The following is a 26,821-nucleotide window of genomic DNA, read 5'->3' on the forward strand; positions in this document are numbered from 1 at the left end:
GGTGTCATCCTCCAGCAAGCAGCCCGACCTGAGCTCCTCGCATCGCCGCTTGACTCTGACTGAAACCCGCCTGGGAAAGAGGAGGAGAAGGAGGAGGAAGAGGGGAGTGCCTGTGTTTCCCCCGTCACAGTGATCTGAACAGTGGGGAAGCTCAGACTCGGGATCCGCTACGTCAAAGAGATTAGTGAAATAACCTCTCGGGGTAGGACATACATACCTCCCCTCCTGGCTGCATGCATGGGGGCTGAGGGAGCAAGATAGTCTGCGCTGACAAATACCCAGGAAGCCCTTGACGAAAAAGAGAGGTGCACTACTTTTCTTTTCTTTTTTGTTTTTGTCTGGGTGAGGATCCTCCGGTAGCGTCCTCTTCTTTTCCTCCCCCCACCACCCGGTGCGAAATGGCGAAAGAAAACGGCGATGGATCTTGGAAAAAGCATGTCGATGATATCAAGATAATATTTGACTTCAAGGAAGTCCTTGGAACGTGAGTACTAAAAAACGCAGCCTTGCATGCGACAACAAACTTTGTATGCAGTCAGACTACAATCACACATTGTGCCGATTTAACGGAAATGAAGAGCAGACTGACAGCTGTTGAATATTCGCTGAATTCACTGAGAATTGCTCGACGGTGACAGAGAAAGAGACAGGGCCCTTAAAAAGAGGCATTATTGAAATTCAGAATGAGCATTCAATTGTTCAGGGAGCGGAAATAAGGGACACAAAAACGTGTGAAGTCAGACACGCGTCGTTATCTTTCAGTTCATTCAGAAAGTACTGCAGCAACAGCGTGTTTTTCAGTTCTCTCCACAGATCAGATCTGCTGCTTTGTGCAGGCAGTCATTTATTTGTGCTCGTTTTGTAGCTACAACATAACAACTCCAACAAAGACAGCAGGGCCTATTTGCATACACAAATGATAAAATGAGCTACCAAATTAAGGCACCATCTGTGATATGACTTTGTGTTCTTGTGCTCAATCTCTTCCTTTCTTCTCCAAACAGAGAGCAGATTTTAGCAGAGAAACACTATGTCTGGGTTTACTGACTGTTTATACAGTAAACCCTCTTTATAAGAACTGATCCGCAGCCTGGTTTCATGTGGTTTGTTGGGTGTCGTATAGGGACCACTTTGGTTTAAGTTATTCTCTTGCCCTTGGATCACAGAGCAGACAAATTCCAGAGTTTATTTTGGTCCTGCTGTTAGTGCTGCTTGACTTCACGTCTTTTTCTTCTTTGAATAAGTTACGCCGCAGAAACAGCATCGGAGTTCCCCTGATAAAGGAGGCCTGGTCACAGCTGGGTCGTGCTTTTATGACAGAAACAAGCAGTCTTCTGACCAACTGCGAGGTGCTATCACACATTTAATAGATCTGATTTCTCATTCTCCTGCCGCTCTTCGTCCCCTTAAGACACGTCTGTCCTCCCTGTCCTGACTGCGAGGATTTTAATGTGGGGATGTTTGTATTGTTTGAAATTCTGTTTGAAAGAGTCCAGGAAGGAGTCTCCCTGGGGAAATATGTATGTTTTTTTAATTTGGACTGAGAGACGAAAAATGGGCCTCGAGTCTCTAGTGCTCTGCTCATTCAAACATTAAACAGAGGTTTTCTGTTTTGATGTATTCCACCTCATCTGCTCAATCTGGGATCTTGGTCGTCTTCATCATCTTCATTTTGTGAAACAGCGCAGTTGGAATCACTGCATACCTGTTTTCCTATTCTTAAGGAGCAGCCTCATAAAATTGTCATACAGATGGTGATTCATAAAGCTCACTCGACACTTCAGCTGTTGCTCTAAACAGTCAGACGCTCCTACCTGGAGGCAGCTCTGATTTCCCCGAGGCTTTCATTTATGTGCGAAGAGCCTCTGAATAACACCAGTGAATCATCGTGATTTACTGTCCACACAATGGCCAGGTTGGAGGAACACACACATCCCTCGCCCACATCTCCGGTGCCAGTGTGTCACTGTTTGGGGCCTTCTGTTACACGCTGTACAGCTTGTACTCGTCCTGATTGACTTTGAGTAAGTCCCATTTACGAGTTCCTGTTTGTGTTATTCAGGGAGTGCCTTGTTACTCCTCAGCGGGGTTCAAAACAGGCCACCTGGGACAGAAAAGCCCGGCAGCCCTGCAGCTTTGCCTGAGGATTAAAAATGGACGGGGGAGGACTGTTGGTCAGAGGAAGAGACGTAGATTATCCTCCTCCTCCTGCTGCTGCTGCTCCACCTTTCAACTGTAGGTCCCTTGTCTGGTTTCCCCTTTGGGATCTTCCTCTGTGCGGAGTCTGTGTGCCAAAAAAAACCTCATTAATTGTCCTCCACACACCAGTGGTGGAAGTACTTTTACTTAATACTACATTTAAGTAGTTTTGCATTTTTTATAGATGAAGCAGTCAAAGTAGTTTAAATGACTTTTACATCCAACAGGAACAACATTAAAATCAGTAAAAATGATCAGATATAAACATTACAGGCGATTCTGCTGTGCACTGTGTACTTTAAGTGAATTTTACTGACTATGTTGGAAATATTTTGATTGTAGGGACTGTCTTTACTGTCATTTCAACCAATTTCACCTAGTACACAGTGAGGTGAAGCAGCGTTCCTTCAAGACCATGTAGCTAAATTGAACAACACAGAGCCACATGAGAGAACACAGAGCCAACTCTGGTTACAGACACATACGAAAGACCACAAAGTGCCCCTGTGCAGCCATGTACGAATAGTGAAAGGCCATGCAAAGGTACTAGGAAAGAGGGATATTAAATGTTGTGCAGAAAGATCAATATAATCGTTAAAAAGATCAATATCATTAAACTGTTCAGTTATACTTTAAGTACATCCATCCATCCATCTATTATCTATACCACTTATCCTGTTCAGGTTCGTGGGGTGTTTTTGAGCCTGTCCTTACTTTAAGACTCAGACTGCAGGGCTTCAACTTGTATCATTTTATATTGTAGTACTGCCTCTCTCTCCAAGCAACAGGCCTAATATGTTTTTCTGCCAGTGCTGCACACCTCAGTCACACCTGGGAGATAAAATGATTTTGAGAGACAAATTTGTTCAGCTTAATGTTTTTTCTTCAGTTACATAAACGCTGATATTTGGCTTCCTGAAACATTTGAGTGTGTAAATTCAGAACGAGAGTGCACATGCTACGAAAAGAAAAGATACCACCACCACCACCAGCTGGAGGCCAGACAATGTTTTCATGTGTGTGAGCGTTATGATTAGATATTGATAGGAGTTTTGGAGGAAGAAGCCTGCAGCAGTGTCGGTAATGCTTTTCCACACTTCTTCCCTGTGTTTCGTTGCGGTAGCCGTTGTGAGCTAATGAGATCTTCCCCGCTGAGGCCTGAAGTCGTCCTGCCTCACTGCCGCTCGCCTCGTGGCTAATTTCAGACCCTTAAGCTGCTGATACTCTGTGGAGGTAAATTTAGTAACCTGGCCACACGAGCACCTTCACAGATCCCAGTGGACACAGGGTTGCAAATGTAAAACACAAGGAGGGTTGTTACTCACCGTGGGGGAGTTTTGATGTTTTTTAGACATCATACAAACACAGTCGAACACATGCACACAGGGGCCATTTTCCTCAGACGTCATGCTTGGGATGGGAAGCTAAAATGCTGTTATAAAGTCATACTGCTGTGTTCCAGTTTGTCAGTTAAATATATTTAGGATATCTGACAAATCATTATCATTGAATAGGTTCTGGACTGACCCGCGAATGACAAGACAATGACCACTAAAAATCTGGAGGGAAATTTGTCCATATTTGATAACCCATTAGCTACGTTCAGACAACAGACAACTTTAGCATTCAGCCACTTGCTGGCTAAGATTACAGTTAGCTAGGAAGTGGCTGAAAGATACAATTTAGTAGGGTTACCAGTACAAAGGGAAAGGATGAATTCCTAGCTAACGTAATGTAACATAAGTTAGCTAGTAACTGGCTGAATGCTGACATTAGCTGTTGTCTTAAGCTAACAGGTTATGAGAGATGTTGTTTTCCTTTGAAATATGGCCTGATGGGCTTTTCCACGTTGTTTCAGTCGCTCATTAATCGGGAAGCGATAAAATTATAATGATTTTTCAGATTCTTTATATTTATAAGAGATGCAACCTACAATACTGAACATGGTCCAGAGCCTAAAAAGGTTGCAACAAACCCACTTTCTTATCCATTCTCTTCTCGTTTTCCTACCTCAGGGTAAACACCTATAAGAGAGCAGTTTCTAGTCCTCACTAGGCTATATGTTTCACTCATTTGCATCATATTTTGGTAATATAATAGGTGACACAGGATGTCTCTGACACATCATGAATTAAAGATACAGAGAAAAAAAGAATTTGGTTTTCACGTTGAGAAACTGTATTTAATGTGCATGAGTCACATCATGCTGAAAAGGTCAGTACGGCTGTTGATTCTGATTTGTAATATCATTTGGGCTAATGTCAGCCAATGTTAGCTTATCATCAGTGTATTGTTATGTTTGTGTTTGGGACCAAAGTATAGCAGAGAAATGCCAGCTGACAAATGTACTTTCTACTGTAAAATGTCAGTCGAGGCTAATTCTAATGTTTCCCATGTGCTATGGGCAGCTGTCGCTCAGTGGTAGAGTCGGTCTTCTTTCAATCGGAAGGTCTGAGGTTCGATCCCCAGCTCCCTCAGGCTACATGTCGAAGTGTCCTTGGGCAAGACACTGAACCCCAAATTGCTCCCGGTGGCATAGCCAACGGGTATGAATGTGATATCTGACTGACAGTTGGGCACTTTACGTAGCAGCCTCTGCCATCAGTGTATGAATGTGTGTGTGAATGGGTGAATGTAAAAGCAGCTTTGAGTGGTCGCAAAGACTAGAAAAGCGCTATATAAGTACAGTCCATTTACCATTAACCATTACCATGTTCAATTTATTAAAAGAGACTGGAGCAAAAACAGAGCTGGATGTTTCAAATGCAGTTTGAATGGTAAAAATCAATTCAGCCACTGTGCAGTTAACAATGCCTAATCTTAGGATCCTTATAAACAAATATTATACTACACTAACACTACACCTAAGGAAACTCCTGAAAGGGTCTTTAAAAAGAAAATGTGTCATTAAAAAGATATTGAGCTGAGTATAGCTACACTCCTGTCAGCACATTTCTTCAGAAACAAGCTAACATTGAGAATTAAGACACTTATTCAGTTGATATACCAAAGTTGCTAGCCAAACGGTTGCTTATTTTGACCTGTAATACTTACAGAGCAACATTATCATACTTTTGTTCTCATGTTTCTGTCCACCTGATGAACATGAGTCCAATAACGCTGCTTTAGCTCTGGCTTTGGTTCTGCTAACTCCAAAAGGAAATGTCTCTTCTCTTTAGATGCTAAGCGCTAATGCTAAACGCTAATGCTAAATGCTTCACTATGTTCACATGCTAGTTGTCTCATGTTTGGTGTTCAGCAGGCTGTATACAGTGAGTTTTTAAGTTTTTTTTCCTCCAACAATGATGCTTTCCATCCCTTTTAAGAGCAAGTATTATATTCGAATATTATTGTGCCAAAGTTGTCCTCTGTTAGCCCCCACTCCTGGCCAAAACATAGCTGCAGCTGACTCATTCAGGTCATTTCTTTTGGCCCCATAAAGCCTAATATTTGTCGTATTTAATTTGATATTAATTAAAAAACAGGCCTCTGCAACAGATACTTAACGGACTGTGGTTCCTACTCGTCTGTGTTGCATTGCCTCCATGCATTGATCATTTTCTTAAAACCGTTTTCTGCGTATTGACTAGTTGGGTCCTTGATTCAGTGAAAATGGCAGCTAGGCAACTAGGATGGTGTTAGTCCTTAGCTGCTCCCTTTGAAGGAGACACCTACCACTGTCCTCCCGCTACATCCACTGCAGGAGGAGAGATTTCGTCATTAACTTTAACGACGTCGAGTCAAATAATTCACAAATATGAGGCATAGTATGTTTTCTGTGTAATTTTCCCAGCTTCCATTTGTATTCCTGTCCCACTCACTGCAGTGAATGCCTACAGAGCCTTAGTGAACTAGCCTCACTGCACTGAAAGAGCTGAAGTGCAGCAGACTGCCTTGTATCAAAGCACAGGAGGCGGTAATCACCCTCATTAAAATAATTCAGCTTCGCTCTGACAGGGCTGCTCGGTGGATTCGGACAGCTTTCTGCCAAGCATTCCCCTCAAGCGATACATGTTTTTATCTTTTACTGCTGTATGAGTGGCATTAGCTCGTCCCTGACGGACCATCGGTCTCTGTCTGATCAGCAGTCAGGTGATCACAACGGGCACGATCCTGGAAAGTTGCATTAGGTCCAGTGTGCTGATGGGTAGTGGTGGATTCATCGAGCTGCTGGATATTATTTTTGTCATGTAATTGGAGAGGATGTTATTTACTACCTGAAAGGACAGAGGTCCATTTTTGGCTCATGTTCATCATTATTATTTTATATTGTACATATCTCCATATGTATTCTTATTTCTCGCTCTATTGGTCGGATGTGGCCTAAAAGAGTCAGTATAAGCCTGGCTACAATATGGCAGATTGTTACATTGCTGTCACTACTTTAAGATCATTGAAAAATCTGAAAAGTTCTTCCGCCACTGCCCTTATAAAGACTTTTACTGCAAACAGAGAACTGGTGCTAGAAGTGAGAATATTGATATATCATATTTTTGGGACATAGCCACTGTGATGTGTGTTTTCGGGAACCAGAAGTGACCATATTGGGATGAATGGGTAGAGCTTGAGAGGGCAGAGGGTTAGAAAATGCTGACTTCAAAGTTACAGTTAAACAGGCTGTGTCCAAGACTGAATTGTTAGCTAACTAATTAGCACATTGACAAGCTAAGCTAATAAGCCAGGTGTTTTGAGTAAGGACACGATGTATGCTAATAAGAGCTTTCACATTAATAAAAATATACTAGATTTTCACTCACCAAAATAACTGGACTTTTTTGATCGTCTGTTAGTACATTAAACCGCACAGCAAGCCTTATTTTGTGTCCCATATTTGCATAAAAAATACCAGAGAAACCAAGTTTGGTGACTCAGAGTTCAGGAGAACCTTAGGTGAACTTCAAGACTGATCATTTAAACTGCTGTGATATAAAAATGAATCCCCTCTACATTTGTCTTGAATGCAGGAAACTAGCCATAGAGACAAACATGTTGGAGTCTGTCAAGATTAACTCGCTTTTGGAGGCAGCCTCCAATGGCCATTTGAGGAACTGCAGTTTTTGATACATCCGCACTGGGCTCATTTTTGGTAAATTGATGATCAGAATCAGAATCAGAATCAGCTTTATTGGCCAATTATGTACACACACACTCCGGTTTAACTTTGCTCTCTATGCACAAGCATTAAACATTATCCATCCATCCATTATCTATACCGCTTATCCTGTTCAGGGTCGCGGGGGGCTGGAGCCTATTCCAGCTTTCATTGGGCGAAGGGCGGGGTTACATCCTGGACTGGTTGCCAGTCACACATATGCCAATCACACATATGACATATAGAGACAGACAACCTTTCGCACTCACACGCATGGGCAATTTAGATTCACCAATTAACCTTACAAGCATGTTTTTTGACTGTGGGAGGAAGCCGGAGACCCCAGAGGAAACCCACGCATGCACGAGGAGAACATGCAAACTCCACACAGAAAGGCCCCCTTGCTCGGGGTTTGAACCAGTGACCTAGTTGGGAGGCAACAGTGCTAACCACCAACTAAAAACTACAAGCCTACATTAGATGTTAAACTAATGTACAAGCTACGATATAGATATAATTATGTCACAGATGACATGAGGTAGTTTTTCAGTATTTATAGTAAAACAGTGTGCATAGAGTCATGTCAAAAAGTGATGACAATAACGTTGGATGAGTTGCATTACATATTGCATTGATGTTAGTGCATACTTAAACACAACAAGGCAAATGCTTACTCTTCTACTATTATAATTCCTTCACAAACTGCATACATAATGTTTCTGAAAGCATACATCCGTTGTCCTGTTTCTGCGTGAAGCTGTCATTGCCACGTGTAAAGGTGACTTTGAACACAGCAGGTTACCTTGCCGGTAGCTCTTCCTGGATTATCAAGTCTCTACTTTTGCAGCCCATATGTTGCGTAACGGGCTGCTGTAATGCATCTTACACAAGATGAGTCATTATGATTACTCCGCAACCATCGATACCTGCACCGCCTGTTAATGTCAATAAGCCAGCATCAGTCGTGAGACCCCCACCTCCACTTTCTAGATGAAAAATAAAGTCTTCCATTAGCAGTGCCCTGAGTTTCATAATCACCCAGGCTGACCAGTGGAGGTCGCAGCCTGTAAAAGTTATCTGGATGATTATTTGATACAGCTTTTCACTCTGCATCTGCAGCAGCAGCAGCAGGTTTTGCACAGAGAGCAGCCCACATTCACATCTCACATTAGTCAGCCGGTTTAGATTCACTGTCCTGCAAGCGTGGTGGTGCTGTGTGACTGCAGAGTGTCACACACACACTAACACACACATATGCACGCACATAGCTCATTCTGTCATCCAAGAGGCGTGAAGAGGGAGCTCTGTGTCTCTGGGAGGAACTTAAAATTCAACTATTATTATTCAACCAGTGAGTAAGTGTGCTGACTGTACAGTCTGTGACACTGGGTCAGGAACATTTTGCAGCCATACAATCATATTTATCTTGCATAATAGATGAGCTTCAGTAACGGTCCAATTAAGATGGATCCTTCCCTCGTCACTTAATGCTGCTTCAGATCACATCAAGGATTATTCCAGAGATGAATGTGGTGTGCTTGTAGCTTCTTTAGTTTAGAAGCTCTGCAACTAAACCATTATTTTCATGATCAGTTAATCATTCAGTTATATAATATTTAAAAGAGAAGAATGCTCAGTTCAACTGTCCAGGAAGAGGGATCTTCCACTTGCTTAATTAATCTGACTGACAGTCCAAAGATGTTTAATTGAAGAAGGACCCAGCGAATGTTTGGCATTTTCTTGAAAATGAACGCCGATTACCAGAGTAGTTAAATATCTACAGATTATTTTTCAGCTCGAGCATTATGTTCATGTGATGCATGTGCGACTGTACTACTTTGTATGTATTTATGCATGTATGTTTGTATGTATGTAGTGTTTGTATGTGCAGATAGAGCAGGTGGGCAGTGGCATCACCATATGCATGCCTTTCGCAGATATCACACCCTTTCTTTCCTGTGAATGAAGTATTAACAGATTGCAGAGATGCGGCAGTTTCTCATGCCTGATGCATCGGCAGAGCATGGAAAGTCACAGGCTTGGATTCTGTCATGTTGTCATTCACAGGAAGTGATGTTGCTGCTTGTCAGTGTGGTGAGCATGGGGTACAGAAATGGTGCTGTAAGCGCTAACCTCCCTCTCACAGGTTCCACAGGTTTCCTGTGGTTTTCGTCATCGCGTGTCTTCTGCTGCAGAGAGCAAAAAAAAAAAAGCATGCTCTTACAAAAAACGTGCTAGAGAGCTGCTTGTCAGACTCGTCCTGCTGGTGGAGGAATTTTTTTTGCTTCTCCTGAAGTCCACGCAGCTGTGAGAATCGGTTGCATGAGCTGAATAGAAATGATGCTCATTGTCCTCACGGCAGCAGCTGCAGTGGGAAGATAGTGCTGTAACAGGCCAGCGAGTAGAGCACCAACTCCCTCTCATGAATTCACATACTGTCCCGCATCGTGTGTCAGAACGAGGTCAAAGTCAGAGGGGCGTTTGCTCTCAGTTGTGTTTGTTAGCAGTGTGTGTGTTCCACCTCATAACACCTAGGGTCGGCTTTGTGACCAGCAGGTAGCGTGTTTGTGACAGTCTGTGTTTATGTGTTGTGGCTCTGTCTGACCCTCCCCCCCCCCGCTGTGTGATGGTGGAGTGAGGGATTAGCATGGATTTGATGGCCTTGGTGGGACTTAGCGCAGCGAGCGGAACTGAGTTTAGAGCCTGTTGGGAGGAACTGATTACACTTTGAGGACATAATGGACCCTTTGATGGTGGCCGTCTTGCTTTTGTACCGCGCTGGATCACTTTCGATGTGTTCAGTTTTATTTGTGTGTAACTGATGACGAGCCAACACCTTTAAATGTCAGAAAGGGAGAAAAGAAATGCAGGAGGCATATTTTCTGTTCCATATTTTTATATTGGCAAGAGATAATAAAAAATAGTTGGCTAAGAAGTTTGTTGCTCTCTTTGTACTCTATAAATGGGCAAAAAAGCCGGCTTTGAAAGCAGAAGATTTGATTAAGACTGAATTGGGTATGATAGCATCATGGCCTCAGGCTCAGTTTACTTTTTTATTTCATACGTTAAGTATTCATCAGAGGCATGAGGTCATCAGTGGATCAAGGATTGCTTTAGTCGATAAGATCATATTTGTTGTTTTGGTCTGGTGAACATGGCCCAGGGAGTTTCAAATCATCAATCCTCTTTTTTCATTTTTTTACATCTTCACATCCAGCACTGCTGAGGGAGCATGTAGGTTAAAGGTGCCTGCGAAGGTGCGTAATGAAAACACGACGATGGGGGGGAGGGAAAAAAGCAATCATGCTGCCTGCTCAGCGAGATTTATTAAGGTGGACTGAATGTGGTATCGTAGCAACAGATACAGATTGCTTGAGCAAATATTCCCTTAATTCGGTATTTGTTTTTAAAGGCTCTCGTGTATGGAGACAGATGGTTGAGGACGACACGCTATCTGCTGTCCTAAATGGGTGTTTTTTAGTGGTTTTAAGAGTGTTTGCCGTGCTTTCGGTCACACACGAGCAGCAAGCGTAAGCCAACACAGAAAGAAGTCGCCCACAGTCAGGGTCTTTACCAGTTCTCAGTAAATATTCACAATATGCCGTTTGTGTACTCTGGCCTGAGTGCCCTGTGTCCACTCACACTCCATAGGTTTTTGTGTCAATATTACTTAAGCAGGTCTAACATGTTTCTCTCTTTCTCTCTTGCAGAGGTGCGTTTTCTGAGGTGGTGATGGCTCGGGAGAAGTCCACGGGAAAGATGGTCGCAATCAAGTGCATCCCGAAAAAAGCACTGAAGGGGAAGGAGACAAGCATCGAGAATGAAATTGCCGTGCTTAGGAAGTAGGTACCGCTTTACTGAGCCGCTGGGGAGTTTGCAGAAGAAGAAGCACAGTTTAGAAGGGGTCATAACCTCACAGCGTCCTCGGGGAAGCTGGAGAATGTGCATGGGTGTGTCTCTTCCTGAGTAATTGCACGTATGAACACAGCAGCAATTCTCCTCTAACGTCATGCTCGGGGTTTGAAGTTCAAATGCTGTTACGTCATACTGCTGTGTTTCAGTTTGTAAGTCGCTTAAATGTAAAAATAAACCTCACTAATCAATATCATTTCAACACTTCCAGATGAACAGTTAAACTCGAAGGCTCAGTAGGCTATTTTTCTAGTTACAACTACACATTTGATAACCCATTAGCTACCAGCAAACAACAGCTTATGTTAGCATTTAGCCACTCTCTAGCTAATATTATCTTCAACTTTCAAGTGGATTTATGCTAGCTTTACTTTTTGTTAGTGTTTATACTATATCATAGAAAAGGCATGAACAGATTTAACTTTATAAAACATCGTATTTAATAACCCAATAGCCACAGACAGACAACAGCTCATGTCAGCATTTAGCCACTTCCTAGCTAATATTGTCAACGTTGAGGAGACTGAAAGCTAACATTACTTTTTGAAGTGTTATATGATATGATAGGAAAGGTGTAGACAGACTTAACTTTGTTAAAACACAGTGTTTGATAACCCATAAGCTATAAGACAACAGCTAATGTTAACATTTGCCATTTCCTAGCTAACTACCGCTAGGTTTGAAGTGGCATACTGCTAACATTACTTTTCGTAGTTTTGTATGATATGCTTTGTACGAACAACATATTTGACCAATTAGCTATACGACAACAGCTAATGTTAGCTTAGCCATTTCCTAGCTGCTGTTAGTTTGAAGTGGCTGAATATAAAAATGTACTTCTTGAAAGTTATATTATACCATAGGGAAGGTGCAGACCTAACTTTGTAAAAACAACATTAGCCTCTAAGACATCAGCTAATGTTAGCAAAATGTTAGCATTTAACCACTTCCTTGTTAACAGTACCGCTAGCAAGGAATGTACACCTCTCCTATCATATCATACAATTCATTCAAAAGGTAGCTCATATCAGTACTCAGCCACTCAAGCTAACAGTTACTTTTGCTAGGAAGTGGCAGAATGCTACTTAGCTGTTGTCTGGTAGCTTAAGGGTTGTTAGATATGTTGTTTAAATTGAAAAATGTCCCTGTGGATTAATGCAGTCCAACGTTTTGTAAGTTGCTAATCAATCCGGAAATGATAAGTAGTAGCAATTGTCAGATTCCCTTCGTTCATACATTTTACCACCTAAACACACAGCAGTATGTCATTATAACAGCATGTTAGCATCCAATCTTGAGCGTGGTATTAGAAAACTACAGCCGCTGTGTGAAAATGGTGAATGAGTCAGGGTTTGGATGCCGGTGCCGCTCAGTTTATTTAAGAGCCATTGTCAGGCTTAAGTGACTTCCTTGTCGAATCCCATCTATCCACCATTTTGGGTCTTAACAGCGCACATACACTCACACTCAACCACACAGTGAATGATAGGATTGCTTTGACACCAGGTGACACTCCATCCTCCTCCAGGGTCTGATGGGTAATTCCCCCAAGAAGCTCAGTTATCAGTCACTCCTGAAGTGAGCGCGCCAGCTGTTGGGTGTAGTTGCTTGGTTACAGTTTCTATCCTTTGACTTCCTCCTGTTTTTTTACCCCTATCTTGATTTCTCATCCTGTTTTCTGCTCAATCTGTTTGTCGAACAGCTCTCAGCCTGCAACCTCATTTTCTTTCTGGACTTAGAAAGCAAGTTGTGAAGGTTGTTCGGTCCTTTGAGACGCCTCCTCCTCTTCCACCCCCACCTTTTCCTTTCAGCCACCTGCCCTTGTGAGCACGCTCTGTCATCTGCATATCTCCTTGCAGAGGCTTTTTTTCCCTTTACTAATAAAACCTTGATGGTTGGTTGCCTGGACACAGACTCCCAGCATCTTCATCCGTCGTGTATTTTTCTCTTCAGGTGCTCCTGCTGACGGGGGTTGCTGCTTCATGACTCATTGATTAGCATCCCCTAAGAATCCCCCCTGCTCTCCGTCACACACACAAAAGCTATTCTCTACACTTTGCCAGGTTCATTTTTGACGAGCAGGAACGTACAAACACGCACAAACATGCACACAATCTAAACACAGGCAATGTGCTGTAACAGAAAGTAAGAAAATGCTTTGTGTTCGGTTGGCAGGACATCATTTTAATAACAGAAAAGGCTAATAGCACCTCATTAGTGGGCTGTGCTGAATTGAACAGAAGCAGACAGCCTGCAAAGTGAATTTTCTCTTCTCTCTCTCCAGGATAAAACATGAGAATATCGTGGCTCTGGAGGACATCTACGAGAGCTCAAACCACCTGTACCTTATAATGCAACTGTAAGTACATCAACCCACCACATTGTTTGTTAAGGTTGAGTCCTTGTTGCGCAGTCTGACAATTATTTTAAAAAATGTGTATCTGTAATGTCCTTCATTTCCCTCAGATGAATGTCTGAGTGAATACAGTGACGCTTTAAAAATAGGTGTGGTAAAAGTGAGCGAGATGAATCTGAAATGCTCGAGACAGAGTGAAGTATATGTTTATATGGCTAACATGTCTTTTATCTTAAGCTACCTCCAGAAGCAGGTTAGCTCAGATTGGCACACATGAAGAGCGTGCCTGGCTCTGCTCAAAGTTAGCTTTCATTTTTAACTTATTCAAATATCTAAAAAAAAAACAAGCTGTGGTTTCCTGTGATGGACTAACCACAGGTTGTTTTTTTTTAGGTATTAGTGTTATGTTCCTCTCACAGAGCTAATCATCCGTTTTTTAACAACCTTGCAATCTTTTAAAATCACAAAGTTCATGTAAATAGTCCTCACATACTCTTCTAACCATCTGGATGAAACGGTTTTTTCTATCTTCCAAGGTTAAACCTGTAAATGTATGAGAAAAACTCAGATATTCTCTGAGTTAAATGCGGTAAATTACCAATAAAAAATTACAAGAAAATAACTCAAGTATTGTCTGAGATTGAAGTGGTAAACTTACGAGAATATCTAAAACATTAACAAGAAAAAAAAATTGACATTCTCTCGGATTTAAGTGGTAAACTTGGGTCTTCTTTAAGATATAAAGTCAGAGAATCCATGAGTAAAGAAATCTGTTTGATTTTTTAGAACTTCACTTGATGTTGTACAAATTTAGCGAGCCCGCATGTCATTTGAGGTAAACGCCTTGTCGTCACAGTGAGAAGCAGAGACGCACCTGCACAAGAAACAGTGAGGCACATATAACCCTCAATAAAACCACAACTGTTGTTTTCACGCTTTGTATTGCTGCACTGAATAAACAATCAAAAATATGTTAATTTGTGAGCCTTAGAGGAGCTGCTCCTCTTTTTTTAACTAGCTGTTTGCCTCAGTTTCTATTCACTGTGCTAAGCTAAGCTAAGCCAACTGTATCAATCTCCTCATCTAATTCTAAGAAGGAGAGGAAGCTCCTACAGCTTAATCTTCCTCCTCTGCTGAGGCGGTCACACCTGTTAATGCCATTAATACATTAAGACTTAACAGTGAATTTCCAGGAAGTAATTTCAGTTGATGCAGCAGAGTTCATGTTAAATGTTCGGTCGGTGATTGTGGTGTAGGTGTGACAAATGTTCCTCTGTGTAATGCCATTTTCCTGTGTGACATATGTCGCCATGATTTCAGAGACCTTTCCCCTCTCCACATCTTTTCACAGTGTTTGTGACTAATGCACCCGCAATTGAGGCAGCCATTATCTGCCCTCATTGAACCTCTGCAAGCTGTGCCCTGTCTCTCGCTTCCACTCACAAATGTTGAGTGCTATTCGTCTGTGAAAGCAGGAACGCACTCATTATAGATCCTCAACTTAATGAGTCGCTTGTTGTGTCTTTGTCTTTTTGTAATTAGGGTTTAAAGCAGTTGAGAATAACTGATGGCACATGAGTTGCAAACACTGCGAGGTTACATGACGTGAGAAGGGGACAAGAGTCAAAAATTGTGTTAATAAATACTGGAAAAATACAGAACGTTAGCAGCACTGACTAAGATAACAAGAGGCTCAAAATTACATTTAAATCCACTCAAAACCTCCAACAATAGAAGTAAAGAACAAAGAGAGGCTTCACCATATCACTATTTACCAGTGGGCTCATGCACTGAAATTAATATGTATGTCATATATGTATTTATACTAGTGCCGTTACTTTAATAACCCTTAATATTTCGAAAAATCCACTGCCTCACAGTGAAATAAGATGAAGAAAATACATGTTGCAACTAATTTAAACAATATTTTGATAATTGAACATTTTAAAATGAATTAAAAGCAGACAATGCACGAATAGGACGACCAAAAACAGAAATGCAGGTGTGTGAAAATGACTCTTAAAGTTTTCTTTCATCAAGGAGGTAGATTCAGAGTTTGGTAGCTCTGAGAGTAGGAGAAAGGATTTTTGGTACAGGTATAGATAGCTACTGAAGCTCACAATGTATGCATTAATACATTGCTCTTATAAAGAGAACTTCCCATATGTCCATCCTGCTGATATTACAATGAACACACCATTGAAAATGCAAATCATCATGAAGTAAGTCTTGTGTTATTTTCTGTGTTGCTGTCAGGGTTTCTGGAGGTGAGCTGTTCGACCGCATCGTAGAGAAAGGTTTCTACACAGAGATGGACGCAAGCCGGCTCATTCGACAGGTTCTGGATGCAGTCAACTATCTGCACTCCATGGGCATAGTGCACAGAGACCTAAAGGTATAGTGTTATATGTAATAGTCATGGTCTTCTGCATTTGTTTGGAAAGAGTTAAAAGGCTTTGCCACTCATCCAGGAAAAGTCTTCGGTCTTACTGAGGGGGAGGGGAAATCCCTGCTCTTTAACCTGTGCGAGTTATGTTATGTACCAAGCGCTTGGTGAAGGTCACCCACAGAGGTTAAATGTCAGAGTTTCTCTGAACAGTTTTGTTTCTGTTTGATTCTGTAAACTAGTACTGCTTTTATTCTCTAGTAAGTGTTCTTGTTTTGCTATTTTGGTTGATTTTTCATTGTTAATCATTTTCTGCATATAAATGTTTTTCATTGTGAAACTCGAAGTGTTAAAGCAGCATTTTCTTGTTGCTTTTGTTCAATTTTGGCACAGGTTTTTGGTAAACTTGTTGAGTTAGCTGTTCCCTTAGACTTTAAAAATTCTCATAACAACCTAGTTCCTGACAAGATGCCTGCATTTGTTCTCGAAGAGTTTGAAATGTTTCGCCACTCATCCAGAAGGGCTCTTCAGTCTAACTGAGGGGGAAATCCCTGCTGTGAAACCTGAGTGTGCGTGTCATCACGTTAGAGCTTGCTGAGGATCACCCACAGAGGTTAAATGTCAGGGATTTTCCTTCTCTGTAAAACGAAGCCTCGTTGGTGAGCTGTAATCACCCTCCCAACTCTTGAAAGACAACCCAGGGGAGCTTGTTTCATATTTCTTTTGATATTAACTGACTGACATTAATTTTAACAGGGGCAAGGTCAAATTAACACACAAAGACAAACAAGCACAAGCATGCTTTTTGACTCTTTGTTCTTATTTGCAGCCTGAGAACCTGCTGTACTTCAGTCCACATGACGAATCAAAGATCATGATCAGTGACTTCGGCTTGTCAAAGATGGAGGGAACTGGTGACGTGATGGCCACTGCCTGTGGGACTCCAGGATACGTGGGTGAGGATGCCCTCTGAGCTCTTTCCAGCTTTGTGGAAACTTAGTCTGATATAATTAGATTCGCTCGTTGGCTAAACATGATCTAATCTAATCTGCAAGTAGCCACAGGATGATTTTAGCCATCTGCTGCCGGCAAAACACCAAACATTCATATTCTCTTTCAGCCTCTGTCGTGTTGAAGGGTTGAATAATGTTTGCGTTGTTGTGTTTGATGAATAATAGTTTTTATCAACATTAATATTCTTATTTTATTGTCCTAGCTCCTGAGGTTTTAGCCCAGAAACCCTACAGTAAAGCTGTGGACTGCTGGTCTATTGGGGTCATCGCTTATATTCTGTAAGTGTTTTGAATATGGACTTTAACTGAAGCTTATTTTGTGTGTTTGACTGCTTGATTCTTCACGTATTTTATGAACTTTTATTTTATTTCAAATCAGACACCACCAGGAAAACCGCACTGCGATTAGAAACCTCACCAAAGTGAGATTAACAGACAAAGATCATAAAGCTGATAACAGGATTAGCATTGATAAATAAAAAAAGAGTCCACAGACATGCTAGCTCAGTGGGGTCGTACCATGCTAACATGCTCACAGCAGGGTTAGCATGTGTTTAGCAGTGTTTTGTTGACCACTGACACTATTGTAATTGTTCCTGTAAGTATAGTAACCATTTTAAACTAACTGCTTAAACATTAACCAAGACTAAAAGTATATTTAGCTTAAAATTGATATGTAGTACTGATCCAGAAAAAACGGCTGCAGTTTGATGCATGCTAGCATGCTAACTTTTGCGTGGAGCACTAAAAACCAAGTACAGCTTAGGTCGATATAGGTATGTCCTTAGTTTTTCAGGAATTTGTATATTAGTATTTGACAAATTGAAATTCGACCTGATGGTGGCGCCAACATAAACAGAGAGAGCACAAGGTATCATAACACACCAGAGAGGAAAACTATCGAGTAAGAGAAGAGTTAGAAAGGTTAGCAAAATACGTGTAGCTACCTGAAAGATAACACGACTTCAGCCTGTGTTTTGTTTAGCTCCCTACATCTACTAGAGAGGAAAAGGAACAGTGTCCCTTCAGTGTCCCTTCTCCTGACCTGGTTTTTCTTGGGGAAATTATAAACTTTGATAATTTCAACTGTTCTATTGATATAGAATCATACATAGACCATAGAAAGCAGAGGTTCAAACTAAGGTCTGGTTTTGATCTTTAATACTATTTGTCTAGCCAAATACGTGTCTGTATCCCTGAGTTTTCCCATTCTTACTGCTGACGTCTCATGTAGATTGCCTTTATCCAATCACCCATTCAGTTCAGATGCGTGTAACATCTTGTTTCTGTGTTAATTTCCCTGCTGGTAGTCAATCCCACCACACAGCAGCTTTTAGGGATTGTTTTGCCGTTTGCTAGCAGATTTAAGTAACAAGGAGGCACCTTCATGCAATGCAAAGTGAATAGAAGCGATGTATTGTTTTCCCCTCTAGTGTGGGCCACATTTTTTCTCAATAGTCAAAATTCAACATAAGGGGAACATAAAAGTCAATCCACCCTACAATTGTTTAGCTCTTACTGAGTCCAGAAATGTGTATCTCATGTTGGTGCTGGATGAAACGTCAAATGATGAGCTGGATTCATCCTCTGGGGAATGTCGTGAATGTCACCAACAGATCGACATACACTTGTTATCCTTTGAGCCGAACCCTTGTGTAATGAGAAGAAATAAACAAGACCACATCCTAAAAACAAAACGTAAAAGCAAACATAAAAGCAGTCTTAACTATCATGTTTAAAACAAATTAAACCACATCCAGATTGTTTTATACACAGTTTAATGCAGAGCCTCAGCTGCCGTTCTTACTTTATAGAGCCCAGAAACTTTGAGAGTTAAGTGTCACATAAAGCTGCCAAACTAATTAACTGGTAACGCTCGTTAGCAAAGAGAGAAATCCCTGGTGTCTATATCCATTCGTTAGGTGTGATGAGTTTTTGAGTAATTAAGACAAAGAGTTTCTGATTCCCTCACAATTGGCGCCTCTGCTTCTATGTTTCTATGGTTATAGTGTTTATTTCTTCTGAATCATATGAAAATAGACTTTGCTTTGTCCTCTTTATTTCCTCTCTTAGTTATCATGTAGCCTCTATAATCCCCCTGAACCTTCTCCTGTTTGAAACATCAAACTGCCTGTGAATGAGATTAGGCCACAGCAAATCCTTTTAGATTTAGGTTAAAATTTCTAACAGCAGCTGGATGAACGCACAGACACGGGCCGCTGTTGTGTAATCATCCATCTTCATCTTCTCAGGCTGTGCGGTTACCCTCCTTTCTACGACGAGAACGACTCCAAGCTCTTTGAGCAAATCCTCAAGGCTGACTATGAGTTTGACGCGCCGTATTGGGACGACATATCAGACTCTGGTGAGCTATGACATCTATGTTTGTTTCTCTGTGTGTATGTGTGTGCGCACACTGTGTTTTCTAGTAAATGTCAATGACTGATGTATTGAAACTTTAAAAGGCAGTAGAACGTTATTAGACAGTTCAAAAATACAATAAAAACACCTAAATGGTTCCTTAAATGGTTTCAATAAAGTGTAAAAAGACATTTAAGCTGTATTATGTCCTTCAGTTGGTGTGAATAGAGAATAATTCGACTTTTGTCCTTTATCGTCAATCAGTTAAAAAGTTAATTAAAAGCTATCTTTTTTTTTTTACACTTCTCTCTCTCATTAGATGCTTTATTTTTCAAGTCCTTGGCACACATTTAACCTTTTATCTAATCCTTATTGTCCCAGTACAACATTTAATATCTTCCTCTCCATGTTTAAAATGTTCCTTATTTATGAACATAAATGGAGAGTCGTGGTCACCTAAATCAATGGCTGTGGCAAAACGATAAACCCATTCATTACCCCTTACTCACTATCTAGGAAGTTCTATGTAGGGGATTATACAGTTAGGCCATATAGTAACAAGACTAGGTAAAAACCTAGTATGTGGCTGACCACATCAGGTCAATGTGCGCTTTTGTGGGCAATGTGTTACAAGGACTGTCCTTATGAGGCCGATGACAACATGTTTGAAAGCAGGTGCGCACTGCGGACATAGGTGAGGACAGTAGACGAGCAGCCCCGGCAACCCCTCGAACAGAGTATCCAGAGCCATGTAGACAGAGAGTTGCATAAGTGCAAAATGCTCCATGATCTGCCATTGCAATGACGCAAATCTCTCTCTCTACGGCTCTGAAAGTACTGTCACTCACTCAGTCAGTCAGTCACTTACAGACCCATGTGTAGGTCGTTTTCATTAGTCATATTTAGTAACATTCATGTCATTTTCACTGCACTGTAAATTCCTTCATTGCTGTTATTTAATTTCAGCACAGCACATGATAGTATATGGTTGTGTTCAGTAAACATCGGTTAAATACTTAATAATTCTCTCTTTCATTTTGGACAGCAACTCACTAAAATAGCGATAAGGTTTGATTTTGGACACAGCCTCTGTGTAAAACAGGGGTTCTCAAACTTTTTGGGGCCAGGGAGAACATTTTCCAAGACCCCCTCATAATCATAATGCTTACTACCATTTGCACTCTTAGATGCCATTGGAACTATTTGTTTTGTAAAAGCTATCAACCTAAATACTCAGACCTATTTAAATTTGAATAATGTTAATACCACTTACATACTTTAAAACAGAGGGTCATTTTATTCATATTGCTTGTGGACTCTACTTGACAGCATTTATACTTCTCAAGTAATTGATCTTAAAAGCTTTCAGAAAATTAACAGCAGCAAGACAGCCGCAGGAACGGTTCATTGTGACCTGAGTGAGTTGAGAGATTCATGACAGATTGATGTGACGTGTCACAATCATCAGTTTCTATTGGCCCAAAGCTAACGCGAGTGATAGACACAGTGTGCTTGTTTCATTGCCGCAAATGATCCTCATCTGTAGACATGCAGTTTTTAATGATACAGCACAATTTATAATTTATTATCAATGTATTATAATTATTTCATGGACCCCCAGGCTATGGTTTTGCGGACCCCACTTTGAGAACTACTTGTGTAAAACTAGAGATGGAAGTCAGGATGACGAGCTACCAACAAGCTACTGATAGCTTACTTGAAACGCTGTCAGCTAAAAACACTGAGCGCTAGCATTACCTTGACAGAGCTAACTAAACATAAATCAATAAAAAGCTAAGCAAGTCTGTGCAGGTAAAGAACTCATCCTTTATGCTCTAGTATCTCTGTAAACTCTGGAAAATGTAAACAGTACTGAGCAGGTGTATGCTAACAAAGTAAGCTAGCTTAAGTTTACAGACCCTGTTGCTGACCCTTTATTTAGCTAAGTCTAAGCGATAACGAAGAGTTTACATCTTTTCTATATTACCTGCACTTCTTTTTGAAAATATGTAACTTACTGTACTTTTCTTATATGAAAGTTTGGTTTTTGACTTGTGTGTTAACTTTTGACTGCCTTATGGAGCCTGATACAGTTTCATAGGAAAGATCCTGGATTGTGAGACTTGCCATTAATAATTTTTCCTCCATTTTTATTAAAGAATTATGTTACTGATTTTACATTTTATTGAGTTGAAAGGGATCCCTGCCAGTTTTTCTAGTCATCTAATTCAAACCAGTCTTTCTTTTGGAAATCATCCACTTCTTATTCACTCAACACACCCACTGTTACGTTTCCGGCCTCTTCCTCCTTAAACCTAAAATAATCGAGCCTTGTGTGCTGACTCAGAACGATGTCTCTCTGTTTTGCTAATCACTACTAAATTATAATTATTTCAACAATTGTCTTTTAAAATAAAGCTACAAAAAAATAATTTTGCTGTAGTAGAGTGAGGGATGTGCTCAGCCGGATGTGTTTTTTGATCTTTTCAATTCCCTCCACAGCCAAAGACTTCATCAGCTGCCTCATGGAGAAGGACCCGGAGAAGAGATTTACATGTGACCAGGCTCTTGAGCACCCTTGGTGAGAAAACTTACCGCCGCCACACTGCTTCCCAACCAGACAATCACTGGGAACCACACATCTTGGTGCGATTAAACAGCAGTATGACGCAGATTGCCAGGCTTACACATTTGTCATGGAGAGCATGTCCTCCCACTGTCATCTGTCGCCATGGCTCCGAGCCGCGAACCCACCTCTGCTCGGCACCGCCGGCCCTCAGAGAGAAATCTGCTGAATAAATGGCTGCCAATTAGTGGCTGGCGTCCTGAAGGATCCTCGAAGAATGTGGAAGCTTTAATGAACAATTAGGATGTCTTCCCAGGCCTGAGCCGGAGCTAACGAGAGCGAGCTGGCGTGGGCTGCTGTCTCCGGCTGAGGTGGCCAATATGAATCGGTCTGTTAGCCAGTAATGGGCCTTTTGGGTCCTTGGCAGGTGGTCGTTCTAATACAAATATGTAGGTTTGTGACAGCGGTTACAGGCAACATAACAGAGAGAAATGGCTTTCATTGACAAGCTTTCATACTCAGAAATTAAGATGAATGTGACAGAGAAGTGAGAAAAGATAGCCCCATCAATCAAAGATAAATAAATAAATCTATGATCCAGCAGCATGAGGGTGACAGCCAAGGTATAACACATACAAATGTGTAGGATTTGGTAAATGCTGTGTTTGTATGTGTGAATTTTACATGATCTAAAAGGACTTGACTTTAATTTTCAGGATTGCTGGAGACACCGCTCTCTGCAAGAACATTCATGAGTCAGTCAGTCGGCAGATGCGGAAAAACTTTGCCAAAAGCAAATGGAGGGTGAGAACAGAAGACTTCCTCTTTCTTGTTATCAAATATTACTGAAAACACAAACACAGTATTCCCTATCTCAGTGGTGTTTCCTTCTCCAGAGATCTTCCTTTGTAGTTACACTTGTCTGTGTGCGCCCTCTCTTCACAGCAAGCCTTTAATGCGACGGCTGTGATTCGCCACATGAGGCGCCTGCAGCTGGGTACCAGCTTTGGCAGCAGCATTCAAGGCAACAACAGCGTGTCCAACCCGCAGAGCCGCGCTCCAGCCAAGAGCCAGTCTGTGGACTGTGCCCCGCTCTCCCTGAAGGACTGTGAGTGACACTTTAGATGCCCTCTGTAGATGCAGACATGTCCAACTTTTAGTCCTGCACTCAGCTGAGCTTTGTTCTCTCTGCTGGAGTTTCCACTCAGCTGATGCTTAAACAGCTTTAGAGATGTAATTTTCAATTAAACAGACTGAAGTGAGTTTGACACCAAGCCATGCTGACACAACGGTCTCTGAAGCTGTTTGATTAAAGATCTTGTCAAAATGAAGGTCCTTTACAAGAGATCTCTTTTATATTAAAGTGTTAATCTCGAAGATCTCAGTTTTATTCTCTTACCAGATATTCTGTCCAGGTCGCTTTCCTTTTTAGACTGTTTGCTTCATCTGAGCGTCAAATTTGTTTCTTTTTCTTTAGATTTTCACTTATTTTTGAAGTTGTATCTGTAGTCATCGATCTTTTCTTTGTTTGTTCAGCCAGAGTAGATTACTGTTTACTCGCAACACTTGCAGAGACCGGAAAAGCAGCCGCTTAGCTCCGCCTACCCTCTCTGGCAGACCAACCACTGCTGGCTGATGGAAAACGCATTACTAGACGAGATTACTCGAGATTATTACTTTAATTAAGTTCTTACTTTTTTCATCAATTAAATCATTTATGAAACAAAGAAGCCAAACGTCTTCTGGTTCCAGCTTTGCAAATGTGAGGATTTTCTTTACTAAATGTTTGGTGTTTCTTGATTCATAAATTAAATGATCAATAATAATAAAAAAAACAATGGATAATGAAAATCTGGAGAGACCTTGAGCCATCAAAGTTAAACAACATAAATTATATCTTATGAGACTAAGCTACAGTTAGCTAATGTTAGTATTAAACCACTCTGTGGATAACATTAATTTTTGATAGTATTTCATGATACAACAGGAAAGATGTAAATTCCAAGCTGATGGGAATGTTAACTAGCTAACAGTGAGGTTGGCTTGAAATAACACTTCAAATCTGAAACACAAGAATAAGACGTTTAACAGCATTTGAGCTTCCCAACCTGAGTCTGACGTCAGAGGAAAATGGCCGCCGTTTAAACATGGAAAATGTTGGCAAGGAGTTGTGGTGATCGATTTTTTATATTAAGCCTTGAGAACATCCACTACTGAAAGAGAAACTGGCCTCACATTAGTCTAGTCCTGACTAATACTCTGTCTCATATCTCGACGTGCACCTTCCTTTCCTTTCAACTTATTTTTCCTCCCACAGGTGCTTCAATCGCTCCTTTGCCCTCTGCTGTTAAGGTTTACAATCAGGACTCTGACGCCACCTCTCCTGTACCAGAGGAGCCGTTGGTGGGCGAGGCGTCGCGGCCTCGACCCTCCACTGTTACGGTCATCCACACTGGGACTAAATGACGCCAGGTTCCGCGGGAGGTGAGCTGGGAGACCACAGAGCTTTGAGACGGGGGTTTAAACCATCCCAAGCCTTGTGATTCAACGTCGCCCAGTTTGCCCATCCCGCAACCTCCCACCTGTTTCTGCCAACCACGGGAGGTATTTGAGGAGCGTTGGTTCAGCTCCATTTACGTTGGCTCAGCACGGCACCCCCCTGCTGCCTTCTTTGTCACAGAAACCTGGAAGTGTACAGAGGGGAGGATGCTCACCAGAAGAGGCCGTGTTCAGCCTGGATCGTTGTCTGGAAGATAAACACGCAGCTGATCTTCGAAGTGCCACACTGTAAGGAACTCATTACCGAAGCTGCTATCATTTGTGACTGCGAGCGTCTGGAGACAGGACGCTCCGCTGTTTGCCTTGTGTAAATATCCTGCCTGGAGCTGTTGAGTGGAGTCATGTTATGCAAGTGAAATATACAGTGAGCTTTAAGCTGTGGTAAATCATTGTGACATCATCTGCACTCGTTTTGACAGCTCTTGTTAATTTGCTGTGGTATTTGCTACAATGGTTCCACAGGGTCCCACCAGTGACAGTGTGTGTTATCTCTTTGCTTTAAAGTGTGCGGACATGAAACACGAGCAGGACGGTGTGCTTTAATCACAGCTGTGAGCGCTGAGAGGGCCGGTGCATTGCACTAATGTAATGGATTATTTATTTTCTTACAATATATCACAACTTTTTGTAAGATTGCCACTTGCAGAAATGTGTACATTTGTTATTAGACTGACTGAAACGTTACTGAATTGAATGATACTGATATAATAATCTACTAGTTGTTGCTTTGTAACCGCTGTTTTATTTGGTTAAGTAGTTTTGACTTGACTGTGAAGTCCTCCGCGACCACAGGAGGGCAACCACGTGTTGTTGTTGTGTGACCAGTTCTCAGGGATGTGCTCCAACATGAAGCTGACCAAACCCCATCTCAGAGAGAGCAGATGAGGACGGTGGAAAAGAGGAAAAGAGGAAAAGAAAAACCTCCAAAAAGCTGCATATTATTCTAATGTGCCATGAGGAGAGATTGACAGATGCTTTCTTTCTTTAAATCCATCATTATTGACAGTTTGAGTAACTCACACTGAATGCATTGTTTTCCCTTTAAACACCTTGAATTATATCGTGGATTTAAAGAAAGTGTTTATCAGTGAAGTGTGCATTCATGTCTTCTGTAAAATGTAAAATGACATATGAATGCAAATGTAACTGGGGGAACGATCGCTCCCACTGCAGCATCGGCAAATCAGTAGTGTGCAGTTCAGTAGTTGTAATATCGTGCTCTGCTTCTGGTCTGAGAACAGCTCCCTCTCTGTGTTTAATCACTGTGCTTTCATACCAGCCTGTTGAATTTAGCAGGAATACTCTTTCTCCTTCGCTCTCTAGAGACTCTCACGCAGAAGAGAGACGGGATCTGTCTGTATTTTCTTCTGTCGTACCTCTGTTTAATTTCACTCGACACGAATGGGGGGAAATAAGACTGCACCAAAACACAAGTTAAATGATGTAAAACTGTTGTGGTGAATACTGACGTTGAGCCTCTTCTTTAGTGTAAATACAAATCTCAACACAGTTAGCTTGGAGTCTTGAGTGTTTTATTTTTGTCTTCCCTATTTTTTTTCCACCCAAAAAACATCTGAAGTGAAATCAGAAGCATTGGACGCCCCTCAGTTTGCATGTGTTACATATTGTTGCAGAAATGTGCTTTGGACTTGTAGAGATTCATGTATTAAAAAAGAGGCTTGTTTGGACGTGTTGTTGCTTCTTTGACAGGTTGTTAATATGTCTGAAGATATATGACTAAAGATATTTCATCACAAATCAGTAAATACATAGGAGGAACATTCAGATGTATTCTGCTTTTGTTAATGTGTTGCAAAAGCATTGCCCATATATTTACGCCAGGTGAACATAACAGCTAAAAAAAACCCCACATAAATGGACTCAATGCTTACTTTACTTTAATCTGTTCCATATCTGTGATTGGATTAGACAGAACTTTTTATGCAGTATTACACCCTGATAATCCATTTTTAGTAGTTGTGTATTCCTGATATTAGAGCTTTTTCATAAGAGCTCTCCTGACCCCAAACATCAGTAACTTTACCATAAAGGAGAACTGGACATTTCTATGTTGGTAAAAGACTTGAGAGGTTATTTTTGGAGCAAAAGTATCAAAAATATTTTTTCTGCATCCACCGTTATGATAAAGTAGTTTTTGGTGTTGGGAAACTTATGCAGTTTTTTTTATGTTTTCTGACATTTTAAAGTTGTTGTTCTCTTTGGCGACACCTGTGGTGATTGTAATTGCGAGAGCACACTTCCCAGATATGCAGACAGTGTTGCATGTGTGACGTCCACAGTTGGCTCCGGTTGTAACTCGCTGACGGTCGCTTTCCTTTTTAGACTGTTTGCTTCATCTGAGCGTCGAATTTGTTTC

General features: G+C 41.3%; 1 protein-coding gene across 2 annotated transcripts; it reads left to right on the top strand.

Annotated features, from left to right (window-relative positions):
- On the top strand, positions 1-26,126 carry camk1db (calcium/calmodulin-dependent protein kinase 1Db). Of its 2 annotated transcripts, XM_069686715.1 has the most exons (12): positions 1-202; positions 348-484; positions 11,002-11,133; positions 13,488-13,562; positions 15,816-15,954; positions 16,775-16,901; positions 17,162-17,237; positions 19,211-19,323; positions 21,822-21,900; positions 22,602-22,689; positions 22,831-22,993; positions 24,203-26,126. In XM_069686715.1, exons 2-12 carry the CDS (start codon positions 399-401, stop codon positions 24,349-24,351), a joined length of 1,227 nt encoding a protein of 408 aa, XP_069542816.1. In that variant the 5' UTR covers positions 1-202; positions 348-398; the 3' UTR covers positions 24,352-26,126. The 2 variants fall into 2 exon arrangements, with proteins under 2 accessions (XP_069542816.1, XP_069542815.1); XM_069686714.1 differs by having other exon boundaries at positions 1-484.
- The last annotated feature ends 695 nt before the right edge of the window (positions 26,127-26,821 follow it).

The sequence above is a fragment of the Semicossyphus pulcher genome, unplaced genomic scaffold (genome assembly GCF_022749685.1).
Source record: "Semicossyphus pulcher isolate SPU_LCO1_2020_fin unplaced genomic scaffold, fSemPul1.0.p SCAF_8, whole genome shotgun sequence".
In the NCBI taxonomy this organism is placed as follows: domain Eukaryota; kingdom Metazoa; phylum Chordata; class Actinopteri; order Labriformes; family Labridae; genus Semicossyphus; species Semicossyphus pulcher.